Below are 24,117 nucleotides of genomic sequence, written 5' to 3' on the forward strand. Positions count from 1 at the left end.
GCTCCATGGTGAGACCGCACCTTGAATACTGTGTACAATTCTGGTCGCCGCATCTCAAAAAAGATATAATTACGATGGAGAAGGTACAGAGAAGGGCTACCAAAATGATAAGGGGAATGGAACAACTCCCCTATGAGGAAAGACTAAAGAGGTTAGGACTTTTCAGCTTGGAGAAGAGACGACTGAGGGGGGATATGATAGAGGTGTTTAAAATCATGAGAGGTCTAGAACGGGTAGATGTGAATCGGTTATTTACTCTTTCGGATAGTAGAAAGACTAGGGGGCACTCCATGAAGTTAGCATGGGGCACTTTTAAAACTAATCGGAGAAAGTTCTTTTTTACTCAACGCACAATTAAACTCTGGAATTTGTTGCCAGAGAATGTGGTTCGTGCAGTTAGTATAGCTGTGTTTAAAAAAGGATTGGATAAGTTCTTGGAGGAGAAGTCCATTACCTGCTATTAAGTTCACTTAGAGAATAGCCACTGCCATTAGCAATGGTTACATGGAATAGACTTAGTTTTTGGGTACTTGCCAGGTTCTTATGGCCTGGATTGGCCACTGTTGGAAACAGGATGCTGGGCTTGATGGACCCTTGGTCTGACCCAGTATGGCATTTTCTTATGTTCTTATGTTCTTATTGTACTCCACCTGCCACTGACCACAGCCTGGATGCTGTCTCTGATAGCACACTACCTGCCCTGACCGCTGCCAGACTCTGACTTTGCTTGTATTCCTTTTGTGCTGGACCCTGGCCTGCAGCTCTAACTATACAACAGATATTAACCTCACCAGCAGAGACCCGTGCCTAAAACCTGCTGGGCTCAACCTAAGGGGAATGTGGGCTGGTATAGGTGAAGCTCCAGTTGGGCCTCTGCCACAGCCAGTGCTGCCAGCTGATGGTGGGGACTTGCAGGGCTCCTTCCTTACTGGTGCACCAACTTCACCTTGGGCCAAGGGTCCATGCCCACAACAGATTGCCAATGGCAGTCGCCTCTGCCATTGACCTGGCAGAGGTGACTGCCTTCCAGGTCATTCTGGGTTTAGCCCATAAACTTCAAGAACGACAACATTTCCTTGAGATCGTGGCAACCTCCATGGAATGCCTTAACACCCACCTGGATGTAACCATGGCTTCTGCAGTTCTCCTGCGGCTGCCTCTCCCATAGTTGTGGCACCAAGTCATCTCACTTGCCAGTTCCTTCCCGGTATTCCAGTGACTCATTAATTGTGCTGGGATTTTGTCAACCAGTGCAACATGCACGTCTCCCTCCAACCAGGGCTGTTCCCAGAGGACATGGTCAAGACAACATTTATCCTGTCCCTTTTCAATGGCAAGACCCTGGCCTGGGCCTCATCACTTTGAGAATAATCTGAACCAATTCTCTGGGATCTTCAACAGCTCATCTCAGGTTGCCTTTGATGAACCTGGCTGGTTGACCTTGTGCAGTTCCGACATCCTCCACGTGCACCAGGGTGCCCGGCCTCTCATGGACTATGTTATAGAGTCCCGGACCCTGGCCACCAAACTCAGTTGAAGGGAGGACTGCCTTTATACCATGTTCTTGGAGGCCTTGTCCCCAAAATAAAGGATGATCTATCAGTCCATGAGTTCCCAGGATCACTGGAGACCCTCATTGACTTAGCCAGCAGGATTGACCATTGCATTCAGCAGCAGGTCTGGGAGTTTCATTGCCGAGTAGGTCCATTTCTCTGGCTCCCCGCTTCCAGCAGCTGCTATCTCCACCCACCTCAGCCTCAACATCTCCACCACATATATGTCCTGAGGAGCCCATACAGCTCAGGAAAGAATGGCTTGCCCCTAGGAGAGGTTTCATCGTCACCAATTAGGCCTCTTCTTTACTGTGCCATATGGGGCACTGGCTCGCCAAATGCCTGGTCAAGCCAAGAAACTCAGAGCTTAGGATCTGGTGGGAAGCTAATTCTGTGCTTCATAACTCCAGCTCCCCAATTGACCCTACCAATGACTATCTCTGTAGGAAACCAAGATTTCCCCACCTTGGCCCTGGTAGACTCCGGGGCCAGGGGAAACTTCCCATTCCGGAGAAGGTTTTCATGGGTAATGATTCAGATGAACTGAACCAAATCACGGTGAACCTAGAAGATGTGGTAGGCCTGATTGACAAACTGAAGAGTAGTAAATCACCTGGACCAGATGGTATACACCCCAGAGTTCTGAAGGAACTAAAAAATGAAATTTCAGACCTATTAGTAAAAATTTGTAACCTATCATTAAAATCATCCATTGTACCTGGAGATTGGAAGGTGGATAATGTAACCCCAATATTTAAAAAAGGGCTCCAGGGGTGATCCGGGAAACTACAGACCGGTTAGCCTGACTTCAGTGCCAGGAAAAATAGTGGAAAGTGTTCTAAATATCAAAATCACAGAACATATAGAAAGACATGGTTTAATGGAACAAAGTCAGCATGGCTTTACCCAGGGCAAGTCTTGCCTCACAAATCTGCTTCACTTTTTTGAAGGAGTTAATAAACATGTGGATAAAGGTGAACCGGTAGATGTAGTGTACTTGGATTTTCAGAAGGCGTTTGACAAAGTTCCTCATGAGAGGCTTCTAGGAAAAGTAAAAAGTCATGGGATAGGAGGCGATGTCCTTTCATGGAATACTCTTATTGACTAACTTATTGATTCTTATTGACTACCTGGTTAAATGACAGGAAACAGAGAGTCAAAAAAGCAAACAGAATGTTAAGAATTATTAGGAAGGGAATGGTGAATAAAACAGAAAATGTCAAATTGCCTCTGTATCGCTCCATGGTGAGACCTCATCTTGAGTACTGTGTACAATTCTGGTCGCCACATCTCAAAAAAAGATATAGTTGCACTGGAGAAGGTACAGAGAAGGGCGACCGAAATGATAATGGGAATGAAATGACTGCGCTGTAAGGAAAGGCTGAAGAGGTTAGGACTTTTCAGCTTGGAGAAGAGACGACTGAGGGGGGATATGATAGAGGTGTTTAAAATCATGAGAGGTCTAGAACGGGTAGATGTGAATCGGTTATTTACTCTTTCGGATAGTAGAAAGACTAGGGGGCACTCCATGAAGTTAGCGTGTGGCACATTTAAAACTAATCGGAGAAAGTTCTTTTCCACTCAGTGCAGAATTAAGCTCTGGAATTTGTTGCCAGAGGATGTGGTTAGTGCAGTTAGTGAAACTGAGTTTAAAAAAGGTTTGGATAAGTTTTTTCAGGAGAAGTCCATAAACTGCTATTAAGTTGAGTTAGGGAATAGCACTGCTATTACTGGCATCAGTAGCATGGGATCCTCTTAGGGCAGGATTTTAAGAGTTATGTGTGAGTGTAGATTTGTGCGCGCAACCCAGCGCACAAATCTACGTCCGATTTTATAACATGCACGCGCCGAGCCCTAGGGGAACCCCGATGGCTTTCCCCATTCCCTCTGAGGCCGCTCCAAAATCGGAGCGGCCTCGGAGGGAACTTTCCTTCCACCACCCCCACCTTCCCCTCCCTTCCCCTCCCTAACCCACCTCCCAGCCCTACCTAAACCCCCCCTCACCTTTGCTAAAGAAGTTGCGCCTGCCTCTGGGCAGGCAAAGGTTGAGCATGTCGGCCGAGTGCCAGCGCGCGATCCCCCGGCACAGCCGCTGTGCCGGAGGCCTCTGTCCTGCCCCCGCCCCGCCCCCGGACCATCCCACCTGCCCTCTCCCCGCCCCTTTTTTCAATCCCAGGACATACGTGCGTCCCAGGGCTTGCACACGTGGCCGGACCTATGCAAAATAGGCTCGGTGGGCGCAGGAGCGGGTACTCGCGGTTACTGGATGGACCATTTGGTCTTCTTCTGCATCATGTTACTATGTTAAATAGTAAAATTAGGGGAAACTAAGACCGGAAGCTTGTATGGAAAAATAAGGTCAATAGGAATCTGAGACAAACCAAGAGAATATTTAATTATAATTAACAGATCTCCTCCCCTTCTATTAACTCATGTTGTGAAATAGCCACTTAATTAGGTGGGCAAAGATGATTCAATATCACAGTATTGGAGGCAGTAAGCCACAATTTTGTTATGCCTAATACATATGATGATCACTCATGCAACAGATTATAAATAATAACCTAATTTTTTTTAAATGATTGAGTGTTTATGTGCAAACTTGACAGGTTACAAAGTACAGTGCATACCAGCAAATGTTGTAGTGGAATCAATACAAGGCATGACAATCAGTACCTCAAATCCCTGCATTTCCTTGAGTCAAATGGAATAGGCATAGCAGATGGCATGATACACAAACATAGGCAAAGATCATAATACCACACAAATAAGCATAAATTCCTGCATGAAGGAGCAGGCAAAGGAGCTCCTTTGTGCACAACAGAGTATATGCATGCCTTGGCGTTCATGCCTCATGCATACGCCCAGGTTGAAATAACATGTCCCAGGTGATATCAGCTAGGAGGGGAGGGGAAAGGTGGAGCAATGTCAGGAAACCTAGGAGGACAAACAGCAGGCAGCTGGGACTCAGTGGAGATACCACAATTGCTCACAGGTACTCTTGTTTCAAGAGTTCTGAGCATTCTGGAAGGCTCTTGAGCAGGAAACAGGAGGCAGACTGAGATGTCAGTGTTCTCCCAGGCTGAAATACCACCCACCCACGTGATGTTAGCAAGGAGGCAGAGCAATGTTAGCTAAGCTCTGGGAGACAAAGAGTAGGCAAGTGGCACTCAGTGGGCATGACACAATGTATGTCTTGTGAGAAATTATTGTCATTGTCTATGGAACAATACTGGCAGTGTAACATAAGGATTATGACATCAATGTTAGAAAACCCAGATTAAAATTCAACAATTCACATTGTGACCTCAACCAAGTCTCTTAACCTCATTATATTTATTAGGAAAATTTTCCAGCAGATGACATAGGTGCAAAGATCATAGATTTTTGCACCCATTAAACTTGTACCTAATTTTAAGAGGGAAATTATATATATGCTTCTCCTTTGTAGAGAATTATTAGAAAGGGAATGGTGAATAAAACGGAAATGTCACAATGCCTCTGTATTGCTCCATGGTGAGACCGCACCTTGAATACTGTGTACAATTCTGGTCGCCGCATCTCAAAAAAGACATAGTTGTTAGAGATGTGAATCGTGTGCCCGATCGTCTTAGCGATCAGGTTCGGATGGTGGGAGGGAAAAATCGGATTGTTAGAGATTGTGAATTGGAATCGTTCCGATTCCAATTCACATTATTAATTTTTTAGTGAGGCCTGAGCAGATAAACAAAACCCCACCGAACCTCCCCCTCAAAAAAAATGTTAAATTACCTGGTGGTCCAGAGGGGGGGGGGTCCCCGGCGCGATCTCCCGCTCTCGGGCCATCGGCGCCATTTTGGCTACCACTGATAAAAAAGTGCCGATGGCCCGAAAAAAACAACCCACCCCGACCCTTTTCAAATTACCCATTTGCTTCTCCCACCCTCCCGACCCCCCAAAAAACCTTTTACATGTACCTGGTGGTCTAGCAGGGGGTCCGGAAGCCATCCCTTCAATCGTGCCGGTGCCGGTGCTGGAGGTTTCAAAATGGCGCCGATTGCCTTTGCCCTTACCTTGTCACAGTGAGCGACGATATTTTCAATCGGCTTCGAGCGATTGAAAATATCATTGATATTTTCAAAATCATCAAAAAATCGGGGGCTCCCCCAAAACGATAGGAAAACCCCACAATATTGTTCGTGGGGGTTCTCTTATCGTTTTGGGGGAGGGTAGGAAAAACGGCACACAAAAATAACCCCTAAACCCAGGATAACCCTAAAGAAATATATGACAGAGATATTGAAAATTGCACCTGAAAATATAACAGTTTTCAACAAAGTATATTTCCTACCTCATGTAAAAACAAGAGAAGAAGAAGCGGCGCCTACAATTGATATGGCAAATTTAACTGCCTTTCTAGAGACTTCTACGTCTGAGATAATAGAGAGGGCTACCCTCCTAGTGCATTTTATATATTCACAGGACCTCAGTTTAATTATGAGAAATTATTTTCAAAATATGAGAATGGAGTTTATGGGTAAGGTTGTACAAGTGTTTCCCCGATCTGGCCAAAGTTACCCAAGATAGGAGGAGAGGGTTCCTTGCCATGAGGCAAGAAGCTCGATCCATGGGAGCTGTATTTATGCTTAGATACCCGTGCCGTTGTATACTAACAATGGACAATGTTACCTATGGGTTTTTTTGTTCCTGAGCAATTGAAGGCACTATTGGATAATAAGAAAAAAGTGTTACCCAATCCCATATCCAGGAATCTACTACCAGTGAGTCATAGAGAAAAGAAAAGCCAAAACGCTAAGCTTGTACTTGCAGATAATTTATTATTTGTTTAATCTTCTCATAATTTTGGCATAAGCCCCCTTGTCAGTTTTACTAGAGGTCAGATAAGAGAAATGTTTTCTTTATTACTGTTAAGCAGTATTTAATGTATTTTTGCATAAATATGTTTCTTTGTTTCTCTGCAAAGAGGATATTCTTTGTACAAATTGAATAAATCAATAAAAAGAAAATGTAAAAAAAAATAAAAAATATATATATTTATCTTAAAGGGGATGAAAAACAACAATAACAAAAATCGGATCAGTTATTAGCTCCTATGGAAGCAGATAATTCGGAGCACGTGTGAACGGATTTGTTTGGTTTTCACACCATAGACTATGGGATTGAACATGGGAGGAACAAGGATGTAGAGATTGGCCACAATTACCTGAACATATAGAGGAATGATGTGTCCAAATCTATTTGTTAAATAAGTAAAGAGACCCAGCATGCAAAACATTAGGATGACACAAACATGGGAACTACAGGTGCTGAAGGCTTTGAGGCATGCTGCCCTGGATGGAAACCTGAAGACCACCCTCAGAATCATGATATAAGACAAGGCAATAAAAGTCACATCAAATCCCCCAACCAAAACAGAGACAGTCACTGCATACACAGTGTTGATTAGGGTATCTGCACAGGCAAGTTTTGACACATTTCCAAGCCCACAGTAGGAAAATGAGATGACCTTATTGGAGCAGAATGGAAGCCTGATCAGAAGAAAACAATCTGCTATTGTTAAGACCATGCCTCTAATCAATATCACTAATCCTATCCTTATTATCACTGGAGTAGACAGGATAACTGAATGTCTCAAGGGGTTGCAGATTGCCACATAGCGATCGAATGCCATGGCCAAGAAAACCCCCGACTCTATGAAGGAGAAACAATGGATAAAAAACAGCTGGATAAAGCAGGATTCAAAATAGATTTCTCTGGAATTGAACCAAAATATGGCCAACATTTTAGGTGATATAGAAGTAGATAAAACCAGATCAGTGGCAGCCAACATGGAAAGGAAGTAATACATGGGCTCATGAAGGCTCCTATCAGTTTTTATAACATACAGAATAATACAGTTTCCAATGCAAGCCGTGATGTACATCCCACAGAATGGGAGGGAGATCCAGATGTGTGCAGCTTCCAATCCTGGGATTCCAATGAGGATGAATGCTGACGGACGACTCTGCGTGGTATTGACAGACAACATGATGCCCAACTTTTTTCAAAACTAGGACACATAAATCCCCTGGAAATAAGAAAAGAGTGATACAGTTCAGAAATGACCTGGCTATGAGAAATACTGTGATTTGCACACCTGAGATACTGCAAAAGTCTAAAGTTCACAATTTTTTAAAATTTAATCTTTATAGCAAATAACAATCAAGGGAGCCATTTTCAACATTTCCACAGAGCTTGAAAGTCTATTGATACCTCCTACCTGTGGGCAGGGCTGGTGCTTCTGTTAGGCAAACTAGGCAGTTGCCTAGAGTACCAAGATTTTTGGGGGCAGCAAATTCCCACCAGTGTAAGGGCTAGAGGGGTTCCTTACCACAGCCAATACTGTAAAAGAGGGGAGTGCAGTACTGGAGAAACTGCCATTGATAGATAAGTTGGGGGAGGAGGTGAACGACCAAAGGCTTCACCAAGGGCATTAAATATGCTTACACAGGGCCTGCTTGTGGGACTGAATGTTTATTTTCAGAGGGAGAGACCCCATGGAGGGTCCCTTTTGAAACGAGGGCTGCCAGAGGAATGCAGGTACTGCTGTACCACATTCCTTGCATCTACCTTGAAGCAGATGGAAAATCACTCTTTTGAAAATTGCCTTTCACAAATATTTATATCAGTATAAACAGGAAATAGTAGGTCAATTTTAACTGTCATGGCTACAGAATATTATTTATTTAAAAAAATTATATTCAGTGTCATTCAAAATTGTAAACGAGGCGGATCACAGAAAAGGCAAGAAAATGTAAATTATTTTTATAACTAAATAACCTCTAATTGTATGCAGGCAGATTTCCAGCAGTGGGGGGCAAGGGGGCTACCTGGTCATGTGCACAGAGTGCGATATATATGATTATCTGCCCGTTGGGGAGAGGTTGTGAGTTTGTGCCCGTGGAAAGGTCTCCTAACTCTCAAAGAAGAATTCTGACTCTGGAGGACAGAATGGCAGATCTGGAGTAGCTGAGGCAGACATAAAGGTAGCTGGAGGATACCTTCAGAGACATAGTAGAGAGATCCAACCTCCAGTCTTGCAGCTCAAGAAGCAAGGTCATCGGAAGGAGATCATTACCTTGGAGTGGCAGGAAGTAATTCTGTAGTTAGGTCCTTTCCTCCAGGTGATAAAGTTATACTCAAGCACCACAAATCTGTTTCCAGGTTTGTGTGCCTGGCAGGAAGGGTTAGGTCTGCCATTAAGATTGGTCATTCAATCATTGGAAAAGCAGACAGCAGGGTGGCTGGTGGGGGGTGAGGATCACTTCATGACTTGCCTGCCTGGTTTAAACGTAGCGGACCTCATGTGTCAGAGTGTGAAGCAGGAATCAGCTGTTCTGCTATGTGTAGGTATCAATGAAATAGGGAAGTGCAAGAACGCGGTTCTGGAAGTCAAATTTAGTATCTTATGTAAGGGATTGACGGGTTCCCTGGCAGCCTCAGGGCTGACTCCTCTGGAGGACACAGAATGGAGAGCATTGACTGCTCTGCTAAGAAATCTTTAAACAGCATAGTTCTCCTAAGCAACAATTCATTCTCCATGGAAGATATATTAAGGACATGCATGAAACAGATTTGTGATTTAGTTTTTTATTTTGATTCATTTGGCTTAGTGATTCATTTTGTTTGGTTCAGGTCCCAACATTTCATTCAGATGGGAAGAGCCTTGCAAGATGCCAAATTATCTGGAGCAAAGTGTACGGTTTGTCTGTATTTTATACCAGTGTACCTTCCGAGGGGGGGGGCAGGTAATTAATGAAAAAACATTGTTAAAAATAGCTTGGGTAGACACTGCTTTTTGGCCTTGAAAAGAGGAAAGATTATGTGGGCATCTCTCTTAAGGAGGGGCTGGTTATTAGAGATGTGAATCGTGTCCTCGATCGTCTTAACGATCGATTTCGGCTGGGAGGGGGAGGGAATCGTATTGTTGCCGTTTGGGGGGGTAAAATATCGTGAAAAATCGAAAAATCGTAAAATCGCAAAACCGGCACATTAAAACCCCCTAAAACCCACCCCCGACCCTTTAAATTAAATCCCCCACCCCCAATGACTTAAATAACCTGGGGGTCCAGCGGCGGTCCGGAACGGCAGCGGTCCGGAACGGGCTCCTGCTACTGAATCTTGTTGTCTTCAGCCGGCGCCATTTTCCAAAATGGCGCCGAAAAATGGCGGCGGCCATAGACAAACACGATTGGATGGCAGGAGGTCCTTCCGGACCCCCGCTGGACTTTTGGCAAGTCTTGTGGGGGTCAGGAGGCCCCCCCCCAAGCTGGCCAAAAGTTCCTGGAGGTCCAGCGGGGGTCAGGGAGCGATTTCCCGCCGCGAATCGTTTTCCGTACGGAAAATGGCGCCGGCAGGAGATCGACTGCAGGAGGTCATTCAGCGAGGCGCCGGAACCCTCGCTGAACGACCTCCTGCAGTCGATCTCCTGCCGGCGCCATTTTCCGTACGGAAAACGATTCGCGGCGGGAAATCGCTCCCTGACCCCCGCTGGACCTCCAGGAACTTTTGGCCAGCTTGGGGGGGGCCTCCTGACCCCCACAAGACTTGCCAAAAGTCCAGCGGGGGTCCGGAAGGACCTCCTGCCGTCCAATCGTGTTCGTCTATGGGCCGCCGCCATTTTTCGGCGCCATTTTGGAAAATGGCGCCGGCTGAAGACAACAAGATTCAGTAGCAGGAGCCCGTTCCAGACCGCTGCCGTTCCGGACCGCCGCTGGACCCCCAGGTTATTTAAGTCATTTGGGGGGGGTTCGGGAGGGTGGGGGATTTAATTTAAAGGGTCGGGGGTGGGTTTTAGGGGGTTTTAGTGTGCCGGCTCACGATTCTAACGATTTATAACGATAAATCGTTAGAATCTCTATTGTATTGTGTTCCATAACGGTTTAAGACGATATTAAAATTATCGGACGATAATTTAATCGTCCTAAAACGATTCACATCCCTACTGGTTATATTGACTTCCTGCCTTCAAAACGTTTTCTGCTGCTAACCTCAACTATTTGAACCCTTCCTCCCTACCGGTCTCCCACCCACCCCGGAGTTTGAATTGCTTATACAGCTTTCCAAGAACACATAACCAATGATCTTAAATGATATTAAGAGGTGACAGGATACTTTGCAGTTCTTTACCAGAACAACATTTCCTAATGACTAGTATTCAATATTATAACTGTGATGCCTTAGTGTTAGAGCTTGTCCCTTCCATTTGCAGCTTTCTGCAATGTAAAAGGAGCTGGCTCAACCTAAAGGAAAATTTGATGCAATTAAAGGGGTCAAAGAGGAATTAGATGCCATTAGAAGAGCCTCCCTCACTATACAGTATGCAGGGAGCCGGCCCCCACTCCCAAGATGAATGTGTTACTATGGGCGCTGGTAGGATAAGACCTGTGGCACAGGGACATCCCTTTCCCAAATGATAACAACATAAAATGCCTTTTCTGCAGTGGGAAGTGATGATGCTCCAGAAATAGAAACCGAAGTGGCATCAGAACGAAAAAGGTGACATCAGATGTGTGCGCAGCCAGTCAGGTTTCCATGATATCCAGAATGAGTATGCGTGAGATTAATTTGCCTACCTCGGAGACCCCAGTATATGCTAATTTATCTCATGCCTATTCATTGTGGAGGTCTTGAAAAACTGACTGGCTGTGGGGTCCCCAGGAAAGGTTTGGGAAGGCCTGCTGTACACAAACTGAAAATACTGTTAAAAAAACAAACTCATCAAAACAGAAACATCTACTGGGAAACTCTGTTATGAAAGGCGCAAACTTGGGGACATGATGGTTAAATGCCTTCCAGGATCCTCTGCTAAGAGAAATGAAAAAAAAACAAGATTATTCATGCAATTAAAGAAGAAAGTAAAGACTATAAAATGTAAGTTCTAATGCATTTGGGGACCGATGACCTTGTCTGAAACAGCATCTCTCCAGTGCAGAGAGATTTCCAGATTCTAGGGAAAGAGCTTGGGTATACGGTGAAGATCCTGCTCATGAAAAGCAATAGGAAAGGCGATGCTCTACGTACAACTTCTAACGGTGGCTCAAACCCTGATGGAAAGAAGAAGATGGATTTATATATATGCTGGGACTAAGTTGGGGTTCACATATGGAAAGTGAAAGGCTCCATGATTAATATGGTCTACATCTTTCTGTGACAGGAAAAAGAATCTTAAGCGAGGAATTGAGATCATCAGGTATTTAAACTACAGGACAGGGGTGGCAGATAGCAGACAATGGATTTAGAATGCCTCCCTCAAAAAAACAAAACGCATGAAATGAGTGAGGAAATAGCAAAAGAAAGCAACTCGACAATTCACAGGAAGAGGTGGAAAATGATGATTACAGGAGATGTTGTTGCGTGAACCTCCTGAAACGGATATGGCCACATTGGGACATAATGTGTTCGGAAAAGAGAGAGATGGCAGAAAAGGAGAGGAGTAGCTCGTTATGTAAAAAAAAAAAGAAATCCAAGCAAAAGATATGCAGGGAGCATAGGGAAAGGATTATGCACTATGGGCTGTCTTAAGAAGAAAGGATAACACTTTCATTTACACCGATGGGGTCTACAGGCCTCCGACTCAGACGGAAGAACTGGGCAGAGATCCAAAAGGTGGGTAGGAAGGGAGAGGTGCGTCTGGGTGAATATTCGAACCTGATGGATGTGGATTGCAGTATCAATTTTGCAGAATGTTTAAGAAACAGAAAAGATTGCGGATGGCTTTCAAGAGACTCTGCTCAAACCAATGATGACGAGAGAAGGGGATGATACTGAAAATGGTACTCGGAAACTGCCACTTGGACTTAATATTACATAAAGATAATGAAGGAGACCTCAGAGTCACCTTTCAAAGTGACCTAAAAAGGTCACACTAGTAAAATTATAATTAAAAAAAATCTCCCAGCAAGTCCTTCAAGTAACATTGAGGACTGAGAAAGGCTTCAAGGAAGCTCACGTAGGCACGCTAGGGAGACAGCAAATCAAATCAAAAGAAGCCCTCAAAACGGATCCGCTGACTGCAAAAACACAAACAGTAGATGCATCTGCACTGAGTTTCTGAGGCTGTTCTCCTTGCATCTGCTGTTTGTGTTTTCGCAGTCAGCGGATCTGGGGTACATTTGAACCTGCATTTATAGATTTTGCTGTTTACTCCCCAACCAAACCCGCCCTGAAGACCATCTATTTTGAACCTGGCCTAAAGCACACACATGCTGTGGAAGTGAGAACATCTGAGAGGGACGGTTTGCAAGGCTGGAAATCTCACTGAGTAACTCCTTAGTTACCCCTCTATATGCCTTGGACCGTTTATGTTGCATGTGCCGGCCGCGGCAGGCCCACGGTCGGGCCCACTTACCCCCGTTTGCCTGCCCCAGTGCCTGGTTCTGCCTCTCTTGTGGCCGTGGGCAGCCGCCTCCGTGCTTGTGCTGCTCCCAGTGCTCCCAGTTCTTCCGCGGATGTCCCAGCTCTGCGGCGGGTCTCCCTGGTTTTGGCGAATCTCCAGTCGGCCTCCGTCAATCATCCAGCTCTGCTTGCCGATGGTGGGGACCCATAGGACCATAGGGTAGCGTCAACCCCACCTCAGCCCAAGGGTCCACCTCCCGCGCAACAGTTTAACCTTGGAAAGAATAAGAAGTATCTTTGAGATATGTTTGAGATTTAAACTAATGGAACTCTTTTGAGAGATGATTCAGAATATAAATGATTCCATCTCTTACTCAAGGATTTAATTCCTTGCAAATTAAGAAAGAGGACAAAATGCAGATTTATGTAAAGCGAGTATTGATTTCTGCAAGAAGCCAGACCAGTGCAGCAATGATCTCACAAACGAATACGAAAAGGAGCTATCTAAACTATCAGGAACATAAAACATTCAGAATTAAAATCATCATCTACCATTTTTGAAATCAATACAAAGGTACTTAAGAGGGACACTGGTTTCCTCATCTAATTCAGATTTACAAGCGTGAACATAGTGTAGCATAAATATTGGAGGAAAAGCTTCATGATAAGGGTGGTGGTAGTGGTAGTGGCTGGGGGCTGGACGGGCGGTCGCACCTTTAATAGAGGTGTGCATCCGTTTTCCATGTATTTGTAATCCACAACTTATTTTTTGCTATCTTTTAAATACGTGGGGAAGCAAAACGCATCGCGACTCCCCACGTATTAAACAGATTTCTGTTTAATTCGGCCTAAATAAAAATTTAAACCCCCCCACCCTCCTGACCCCCCCCCAAGACTCACCAAAACTCCCTGGTGGTCCAGCGGTGGGGTCCGGGAACTCACTCACACCCTCGGTGCTAGTTTCATCACGGCGCCGATAGCCTTTGTCACAGGGGCTACCGGTGCCATTGGTCAGCCCCTGTCACATGGCCATCAGCGCCATCTTGTGCTCCTACCATTTTGAGTCCTGGCGTCGGACGGGGGTCTGGGAGCGACCTCCTTTCATGCCGGCCGTCCGATCCCAATACTCAAAATGGCGCCGATCACCGCCATTTTGAGACTCAAAATCGCCGTCCCGCCAATACTCAAAATGGTGCCGATCGCTGTCATAGTGAGGGCAAAGGCAATCGGCGCCATTTTGAGTATTGGGATCGGACAACCGGCGTGAAAGGAGGTCGCTCCCGGACCCCCACTGGACTTTTGGCAAGTCTTGTGGGGGTCAGGAGGCCCCCCCAAGCTGGCCAAAAGTCCCTGTGGGTCCAACGGGGGTCCCGGAGCGACCTGCCGTCCGACGCCAGGACTCAAAATGGCGCCGATAGCCTTTGCCCATACCATGTCAAAGGGGCTACCGGTGCCATTGGTCAGCCCTTGTCACATGGTAGGAGCACAAGATGGCGCCGATGGCCATGTGACAGGGGCTGACCAATGGCACCGGTAGCCCCTGTGACAAAGGCTATCGGCGCCGTGATGAAACTAGCACCGAGGGTCTGAGTGAGTTCCCAGACCCCACCGCTGGACCACCAGGGAGTTTTGGTAAGGCTTGGGGGGGGGTCAGGAGGGTGGGGGGTTGTAGTTAATTTAGTAGTAACGTATTTACAGATCGACAACTTATTGAATTCTCCATACTTCCGCATGAAACGGAATTGACCCCCCACGAATACGGATCACGTACGCAACGAAAACCTTTTGCCTGCACATCCCTAACCTTTAATTGTCCAAATTTGTATAACTATGTGGAATAGTGAGACCAGAAAGAAAGAAGTCTAAGGAATAAGAATGATATTTAAACTAACAGAGCAGTGAAACTAATTCATTATTTAAATATTCTATCGCACGCTCAAGGCTCAGCCCTCTCGGCAACACTATTCAACATCTATGTGTGTAAATTACTGGTGGATTTAGGAATTGCCTTCTTCTTGTACACAGACGACCTACAGTTTTACGTTCCCTTCTCCAAATCATTTGAAAATACAATATCAACACTTTCAACCTATATGAAAGCAATACAGCAGGGAACTAACGCAACTTAAACTAACATTAAACCCTAAAAAGGCTGAAATCATTTGGTTAAGTAGAAACTCTTTGATAGCTAAACCACCGGCTCTAGACCTGGGTAATATCCAAACTACTCCCTCAAATCAAGTATGGTATTTAGGTATCCGGCTAGATGAGAACCTTACTATGAAAAATCACATCAATAAATTAATTAACACAGGTTACGCCAAGTTGCCTATATTAATCGGTTGAAACTTTTATTAACTTTCGAGGACGTCCATAGTGTATTGTAAGCTCTAATTTTCTTAGACTTAGACTACTGTAACTTCTTATTACTTGTCTTTTGAAACCATTACAATTAATAGCAAAATGAAACAGCAAGACTGATGTTAGGTACCAGGAAATTTGATCACATTACGCCTTCGCTGATATCACTACACTGGATGCCAAGGCTGAATCTATTTTAAAGTATTAGTGCTAATATTCAAAACCATTCATTCCTGTAACACTGGTACGATAGATGTGACATTGCAACCGTACACACCTCAGCAAACACTGAGATCTCAAAATAAAGGACTACTGACTGTTCTCACAATACAGAGCACACCCCTAATGCAAGTAGGAGATCCTGTGCTTGCCATAGCGGGTTCAAAGCTCTGGAACTCTCTACCTGAGATGTGACTTTTGAAACCAGATAGAAAGAAATGTGAGCTAGAAGCATGGCTATTCAAAAAATGCATATAAAATAGCTTAAAACATCAGAAAGTAGAGAGCCACAAAAACAAGGACAAGAGATACTAATTGAACCATGAGAAATAAACTTAATGAGAGAACGTAACAATCATTTCAATGTACTGACTAAAATGTGAAATTTGTCGCTATTTTATTTTCTGTACTCCTCATCTACGTCCTAGATCTTTAGTCAAATATATTGGAACATTTAATTTGATGGATTTCAATGCCTGTTTATGAATACTACCTCTGTACCACTCTTTTTTTGTTGTTGTTGTTTCATCGCTATGAATGTTGCTGTTGTGAACCATTGTGATCTTGACATGGAATGCTGGTATATAAAATGTCTAAATACATAAGTAAATAATCAAATAATTCATAACTGAAGAAAATAATTGCCGAATCGCTATAAAGTGTGCCAGGTCCCGTTACTGGTGTTAATCTTCCCAACACAAGCAGTCCATATTTACAAATTCATTTCTGGAAGCTCAGATTGCTTACCAGAGCTGCATCTGCACCAGAAGGAGGGAGTGCGATTATCCAGATGTGGCAGGAGTGATGTTCTGTTCCTCACTGCTGGATTATGAATTCTCCATCTGGGAGCCCGGGCTGTGATCTGCTGCTCTTTATATTTCTTCCTTACAAATCCCAGCAGTTTCATAACCTGCAGGGAGTCTCAGCAGCAGAAGGAGGTTTGGGTGACTCTAATTCCCTGCTGCAGCTGGGGGCTCGCTCTCCCTGCCTTGTTCTGTCTTGCTCCCATTCATTTTGCTCTTTTTCAATCTCTAAGAATATTTTACACTTTCTTTCTGTCATGCAGTTCTATTCCTACTTTTCGCTACCATTTTGTTGTTGTTATTCTCTATTTTTTTTTCCTGCATTTTTCTCTCACTTCCTTCTTTCTATTCTCTTCCTGTCACGGTTTCTCTCTGCCTCTACTTTTGCAATTAAGGTTGGCAATGCAAGTAGGGCTTTCCCAGTGCGCTTCAATTAAGGAGCGGACTGGGAGGGAACTTTAAGCTCAATCAGCGAGATCAAATCATTCAAAAAGGAACTCAAAACTTGGATATTCCGACAAACATTCACAGATGGTGTTGGCTAATCTGATCGCTTACACACCAGTGACTCGATGACGTACACGAGTTTTCCACGTAATTTGTGTATCATTACTTGTTTGTACTATGTTTAGGCAATGTTTATACACTGTAAGACCTGATTGGTCTCTGTTTGTACACTGTGGTCGTTGTATTACCTGTCCGTACGCTGTTTGTACACTGTAATACCTTTTCTATTCCCCTGTATATAGAATGGTTCAATGCGTTCAGTTAATAAGATTCTCGGTTATATTGTTTATTATCTGTAATAAGTTGTTAAACTGTAAACCGGAGTGAAGGCAGCTCGCTATACCTCAGTATATAAAAGAGTCCAAATAAATAAATAAATAAATAAATAAAATAAACTTCCCTATACCCCTATCTAGCGTCCGTACCTTTTTCCATTCTCCTCTCCTCTCCTCCCCTCCCTGACTCCTACCCCCTACCTATTAGGGTTTTTTTTTTTTGTTTTAGCACTTACTTCACCTTCCAAGTTGTAGTAACCTCCATGTGTGGCCGACTGCCGGCAGGCGCTTCCCAGGACAGCGGCTAATGGTGCTGCTCCAACCCACCCCCACTTCACCCCTCCCTGCCCAGACCACGCCCCCCCCCGGCCCCTTTGGAGAGGCCCGGCACTTTGGCGCATAACGGGGTTTACATGCATGGCCGGGCCCTTCCGAAAATGCGCACGGAATGCGCAAGGCCCAGCCACGAGCGTAACCTCCCGTTTTTCCATGCGTGGCCCTTTCAAAACCGGGTCACTACTGTACTTCCACAGTTAAAAATCAAAGGCACTTACGCATTAGAAGAACAAGTTTTATTTAAGAGGCAGATGGGTAATGTCTGGGCTCAAATAACAATTTATGTTATTTCACTAATAAAGCATTTGACAGCACAAGCATTACAGATGTGAGATCTCTGTTAGCAAATACTTTTATCATTTCAGATACAGGAAAAATTAGTCAGAAACCAGTTTCTAGCAAAAGCTTCACTATTCAAACAACATCAGGTAAGTATAAATTCAATTATTTATTTCTCGCTATTACTTCATGTGACTATCACTGTAAGACTTGATTCTTTGTGGTATTTCAAGTATCTTGCAACTCCAAGACGTTTTACAGGTAAGTATGTCTTATACTACACGTCTAACCCCTTCCTAATCTTTCTTCTCTTATTGTCTGTATCCTGTCACTAACCTCACTTGTACAAAACAGCGTATGAAAATAAAGCAGTGTTTTGTGTATCTGATTCTTTTGTAATGATGAATTGATGCGCTTATCTCTGCTTCCACCAATGAGGCTGCTAGGGGGGTGAGGCTCTGGAGCACTGAAAGAGAGCTTGGCAATAGGGCCCCAGAAATGCTGGGATGCTTTGCAGGCTGGCAGGCGAGGCCTGTGTTTGCTGTCTGTTAGTGCAGGCGGGAAAGCTGCACCTCCGCTCTTGATCACGTAGTCTCTGGTTGCAGCTGTCTTTTCCCACCATACTGCCTTTAAACAAAATAACAAGAAAACCCCTATCTCCTTATGACCACTGATCTTCCTCAGCCTAACATGTTACCCTGGGTGGATGTCTCTGCCATCTTATTGTACCATTTCTCTCTTTTAAAACAAAGGATAAGTAAAGTATCCTCAGTAAGGAACTGAGTGCAGAGTGTAAGTGATAAATTAGAATTGATATGTGCATTAAATCGGAAGGTCAAGGTGCAGGTCAGTGTATTAGTTTGTCATCTCACTCATGCACTCCCACTCCCTTCTCTCATGCTGGCACAGCTCAGGTATAGCAGTCTGGCAGTACTCTGCTCCATTCATTATCTCCACCAGAAATTCAAATACTTTCTTTCTTTCAATGTAACCTTTCCTTTCAAAGACAGTGTCTTAGTATATATTATTGGTACTTACGTACTCTGGAACAATCTTTAATATTATCACCTCTTCTTTAAATAATAATAATAGCCCTGAAGACCAGTTTGTTACACTTTTCCAACTTTAGGGTCAGATTTTAAAAGCCCTACGCGCGTAAATGCAGCTGGATTTACCCGCGTAGGGGGGTTACGAGCGCCGAACCTATTTTGCATAGGCCCGGCGATGCGCGCAAAGCCCCGGGATGTGCGTATGTCCTGCGGCTTGAAAAAAGGGGCGGAGTGTGGGTGGTCCGGGGCGGGGCTGGAGCGGGGCTGGAGCGGGGCATGGCCAGAAGCCTCCGTAGGGCCGCTAGGCTGGAGTATCATGTGTCAGCACTTGGCCGGCAGGCGCAACATGTAAAATAAAGGTTAGGGGCGTTTAGGTAGGGCTGGGGGGCAGGTTAGGGAAGGGAGGGGGAAGGTGGGGGTGGGGGGTGGAAGGAAAGTTCCCGCCCAGGCTGCTCCAATTTCGGAGCGGCCTCGGAGGGAATGGGGAAAGCCATTGGGGCTCCCCTAGGGCTCAGCACACGCAAGGTACACCAGTGTGCGTACACCCCCTTGCGTGCGCCGACCCCGGATTTTATAACATGCGTGTGGCTGCGCGCACGTGATATAAAATCAGGTGCACACCAATGTACCCCGCGCGCGTAGGTTTAAAAATCCGGCCCTTAGCTTCTTTCAGCCTGCATTCCAGAGCACTAATCGGCTGATGCAATATCAGGCATTCTGCTTAGCGCTGCGGTAAGCGTGCGGTTGGATGCACATTTTTTGAGCGCAAAGGGAACGCCAATGAAATACACGGATTGGTGCATCCATAACGCATGCGCAAAATCTGTGCATAGGGAAAAGTGCCAATGGCATGCAAATCTTGTTTAAATGCGGCCATTATCTATTAGTGCCTGATGCAGTAACATGCACCGAAATGTTGTGCTTCCTTAGCCAGTTTTTTTACGTTTGAAATTTTGTGCCTGCTTTACTCTGGCATTATTGTGCTGGAGCTAGTGGTAGCTGGTGGTTTTTGGAGGTTTCCTGAAGCCTTCCTGACTTTCTTCTTGCGTCTGTGAGCAAGAATTAGGGCAGCCACACGGGTGACTGCAAATAACCCTGCCAATGAGAGAAGACCAGAGGACCATGCGGCAGAAGTGCAACCACAGGTTATGGCATCTTCCGTTTTATTCCCTATTCCCTTCCTAGTAATTCCTAACATTCTGTTTGCTTTTTTGACTGATGCAGCACACTGAGCTGATGATTTCAATGTGTTATCCACTATGATGCCTAGATCTCTTTCCTGGACGGTAACTCCTAAGTTAGAACCTAACAACATTGTGTAACTACAGCAAGGATTATTTTTCCCTATGTGCATCACTTTGCACTTATTCACGTTAAATTTCATCCACCATTTGGAAGCCCAATCTTCCAGTCTCGCAAGGTCTTCCTGCAATTCATCACAATCCGCTTGAGATTTAACTATTCTGAATAATTTTGTGTCATCCACAAATTTGATCACCTCACTCGTCATACCCCTTTCCAGATCATTTATAAATATATTAAAAAGCACCAGTCCAAGTACCACAATACAAGCCTCAGAGAAAAAAGAGTTAGAATTAGGGTAGGACACCAGAAAATCCAGTGTATGTGCTTTATTTTTCAACCCTGCCCTAAACAATTAGCAAGGAATGTCTTCTTTTATGTCAGCAAAAAGTGTGCATTCACGTTTAGCTGGATGGTGGGAGTGCAATGATCAGAGAATCAATTTACCACAGTAGATCACTATTTACCCACTTAAATGGCTTAAAGGTTTGCCCTCTATAAACACTGCAGTTATCATACATACTAGATCTGCTCCAGTAGTGTTTCATATTGCTGTCAAAAACTAAACTCCAGGTCTGCATTCTTTTTATTTTATTTATTTATTTAACATTTTTCTATACCGAACTTCATGACAAGCTTCATATCAGACCGGTTTACATGGAACTTAGGGATTAACTAAGAAAGATTTCTTCTGCCCTCAGATCCAGATGTCCTGGCTTGGAAGCCTATGCAGACAGTTAAACCTCTGCCTTTTTCAGCTTCCAAAAGTCAGAGAGAACTCAGATCTTAGTATCAAAATATTTATTCAATTATAAACAGTTTAATACTTAACAGTAAATGGCATGGTATTGAATATAGCACACAGCAAACCTGAGACAGCTGTGCTGAGAAAATATGAGAGCTCAGTAATAGGCAGAGGATTGCAAACTTAGAGTAGAGGAAGCTCTGTAAATAGCAGGAAACTGTGGCGGGCAGGAAATAGATAAGAAATAAAGCCAGGAAGCAAGGTGAAAAGAGCAGTGCTTCAAGGAGCTTGCAGAGATTTCAGGAGACTTGTAAGCTTGACAAGAACCCGTTCCCAACTGAAATTTCAGCAGGAAGTAAGGTCTCCCAGGGAGTCCAAAGATCAAAAGACCAACAGGAAGAAGCAAGAGACCTCAGACAGAGAGGGGGAGCAAACAGGTACAAATCCAATCAGAAGCTCAGCAACATTTAAATAATAGCTAGTCAGGAAAGGGAGGACTACAGATGCAGAAACTCTGCGCTAAGCAACATCAGATTTGATACAGATGACAATGTACTAAAGAAACATATATGCATATACAAATACATTAAAATATGCTATGAAGGCAGTGCAAGATTCAGGGAAGAGTAATAAAACGTGACTGATGTTCTTGAGGCTGCTTCAGTCTCAGAGTATCCTGAAACCTTCTCTTGAGGCCAGACGGGCCAGAGTCAGCACAAGCTGTGTCCCAGTGATTGGTATTCTGCACTGAGAAGTCCCTGACCTGGGGTTGATTCTTTGGGCCAGCTATAAAAGCAGCACTCACATCCCCAGAAGGTGTGTTGAAATAAGTCATTCTCTCATAGTAACAACACCAATGAAAGTAGCTCTGTAAAGAGCTGCATCCTAATTTCCAGAAGTGGGAAGTTATATCAGTATTTGGCCAGGGGATATGGAGGATAACAGAGGAAGCATTAGGGATCCCATTTGGTTGTTTAATAAGAATTGCAAGGGATGATGAATGAAGAAAGGTCAGGTATGATGGCTCCTTCAGAAGAGCTGGAAAGGAAGAATTAAAGAGACCAACCTTATTTTTAAACCAACGAAAACGACAATAAATAATGTATAGTACGTTAGCTTCTTACTTCTAATAATGATAGTCAGTACCGAATCTCAACTTCATAAAGATAATTTAAACTTCATATAAGTGATTTAGTGACTCTCATAACATCCCGCGGATTCTTTGGCATCTCTGCTCTTTCTCAAGCCACATTAGGGATCAACTTTAATCATTGGTCACAAATTCACTTATGTACTTTTTTGGATTTTTTGTTAGATTTTTCTTTTCGATAAAATATTTAAGTCGAAATTACTTCCCTTTTGGGAATCACAGTCCATGGAGGGTGCAACCCTTCCAGGAAATTCAGAGTGCAGTTCGACGTGCACATTTTTCATCCTATGCTGCTTCAGGAACTCCTCTGACTGTGTATATACTGGAGTATCTTCGGTTACACTTTAGTTTCTGAAAAAGTAGATTATTATCACAAACCATTCTGTTGGGATTGCACTTGCCTTACTTGAGCTTCAACATGTACTTACAGCCTCGCGAGCGTATGTATTGCATCGTCACGGTTTGGGAGAAATCTCCTGCCAAGCAGCAGCTCTGGAGAACCGCATTTAAATGCATGCGTGTCATTTGAATTAAGCTGATTATTCATTAGATGATTTAACTCAAATCACCCTGATTTTACTTTGTCTGCGCCTGCTTTCTAATCTGGAGAGAAACCTAAAGTATATTCAATCAATCAGTCTGCTGATTGATTGAGTATACTTTAGGTTTCTCTCCAGAGCCAAGAACAAGATCACAGTTCCAGTCCCAGTCCAATCAATATATGGCAAATCAATATCCCGCGTAGACAGTTTACAAACTTCAGCGGTCATTAACATCTCAGGCTGCCCACTATCTGTCACAGAGAAAATGTTCTAAATAAAGGATTACATTTTGTCCCTACACAATTCCATAATCCATTCCAATTCCGATGTGATTATTTTAGGTTTATAAGACAACTACAAAGAAAAATTTTTCTATCGAAGTGCCCGCAGTCTCCACGAGATGACTCACTAGTCCGACTTAATTCCAATTGGAACCCCCCACCACCCGGAAATCCAGCGATAAACACTTTCCAGGAGCTGGTCATCCGTTATGTAGAGAGACTTGAGGATGTGAAAAATCACATGTATTTCAACATGACAACCACGGAAAAATCAGCACTGCTTCAATTGCAGAAACGCTCAGACATAGTGATAAAATTGGCAGATAAAGGCGGTGCGATCGTGGTTATGAGTAGCGATGACTATAAACAAGAAGTGCTCTGGCAGGTGTCTAACGCTACATTCTACAAACCTCTAGCAGTAGATCCTACTTTACAGATGCAGGAAGAAATTGAAAATTTAGTGGAAACGGGATATGATCAAGGCTATCTCACACGGGCCGAGAAGGAATTTTTAATCAAGAAACATCCCCGTATTCCTGTACTATACACCGTTCCTAAAATACATAAAACATTAGATCACCCACCAGGACGCCTGATAGTATCAGCAAATGACTCTTTGTTGGAACCTATTTCCATATTTCTGGACAAGATTCTGCAACAATATGTCTCTGAAGCACCCTCTTATAACAAGGACAGTTTACAAGTTTTACAGTTTTTGGACGCATTAGAAATTCCGGATCACTGTCTTTTAGTAACACTGGACATTGAGTCCTTATATACTGTGATACCACAGGATTTAGCAGTCAACGCAGTTGTTGACAAATTGAAAACACGTCCAGCACCTCAGCGTATCCCGTCTGAGTTTATCAGTTCATTACTCACATTGGCATTGTCAAAAAATTATTTTACATTCGAGGGACAATTCTTCCTTCAAATACGTGGAACAGCGATGGGAGTGGCCATGGCCCCAGACATAGCAAATATTTTTGTAGCCTCTTTTGGAGCTCAATACATCCAAGATTGTCAATGGAAAGAACATATGGTTTGCTGGAAGAGGTACATTGACGATGTCCTTGTGATATGGCAGGGTCCAGAATCGACTCTGCTGGAATTTTTTGATTGGTTAAATGCGATAGATTCATGCTTAAAATTCACAATGGATTATCATCCTCAACAGATAGCTTATTTAGATATCCTCATTATCAAACAAGACACCCGACTATATACCAGCATCTACCGCAAGAAAAATGAAAGAAATAACCTATTGAAATTCGATAGCTTTCATCCAACAGCTTTCAAGAGAAATCTACCGGTGGGTCAATTTATAAGACTTCGGCGA

General features: G+C 44.0%; 1 protein-coding gene across 1 annotated transcript; it reads right to left on the reverse strand.

The window, feature by feature from the left end:
- Positions 1 to 6,636: 6,636 nt before the first annotated feature.
- LOC115091473 (olfactory receptor 52R1-like) lies at positions 6,637 to 7,581 on the reverse strand. The gene has a single exon (XM_029601695.1). It carries the CDS (start codon positions 7,579 to 7,581, stop codon positions 6,637 to 6,639), a length of 945 nt encoding a protein of 314 aa, XP_029457555.1.
- Positions 7,582 to 24,117: the final 16,536 nt, after the last annotated feature.

This window comes from Rhinatrema bivittatum, chromosome 5 (assembly GCF_901001135.1).
Source record: "Rhinatrema bivittatum chromosome 5, aRhiBiv1.1, whole genome shotgun sequence".
Classification (NCBI taxonomy): domain Eukaryota; kingdom Metazoa; phylum Chordata; class Amphibia; order Gymnophiona; family Rhinatrematidae; genus Rhinatrema; species Rhinatrema bivittatum.

What these genes read in the sequence shown, in the direction of transcription:
- LOC115091473 (XM_029601695.1), bottom strand. Translation starts at nt 7,581, where the DNA reads ATGTTGTCTGTCAATACCACGCAGAGTCGTCCGTCAGCATTCATCCTC.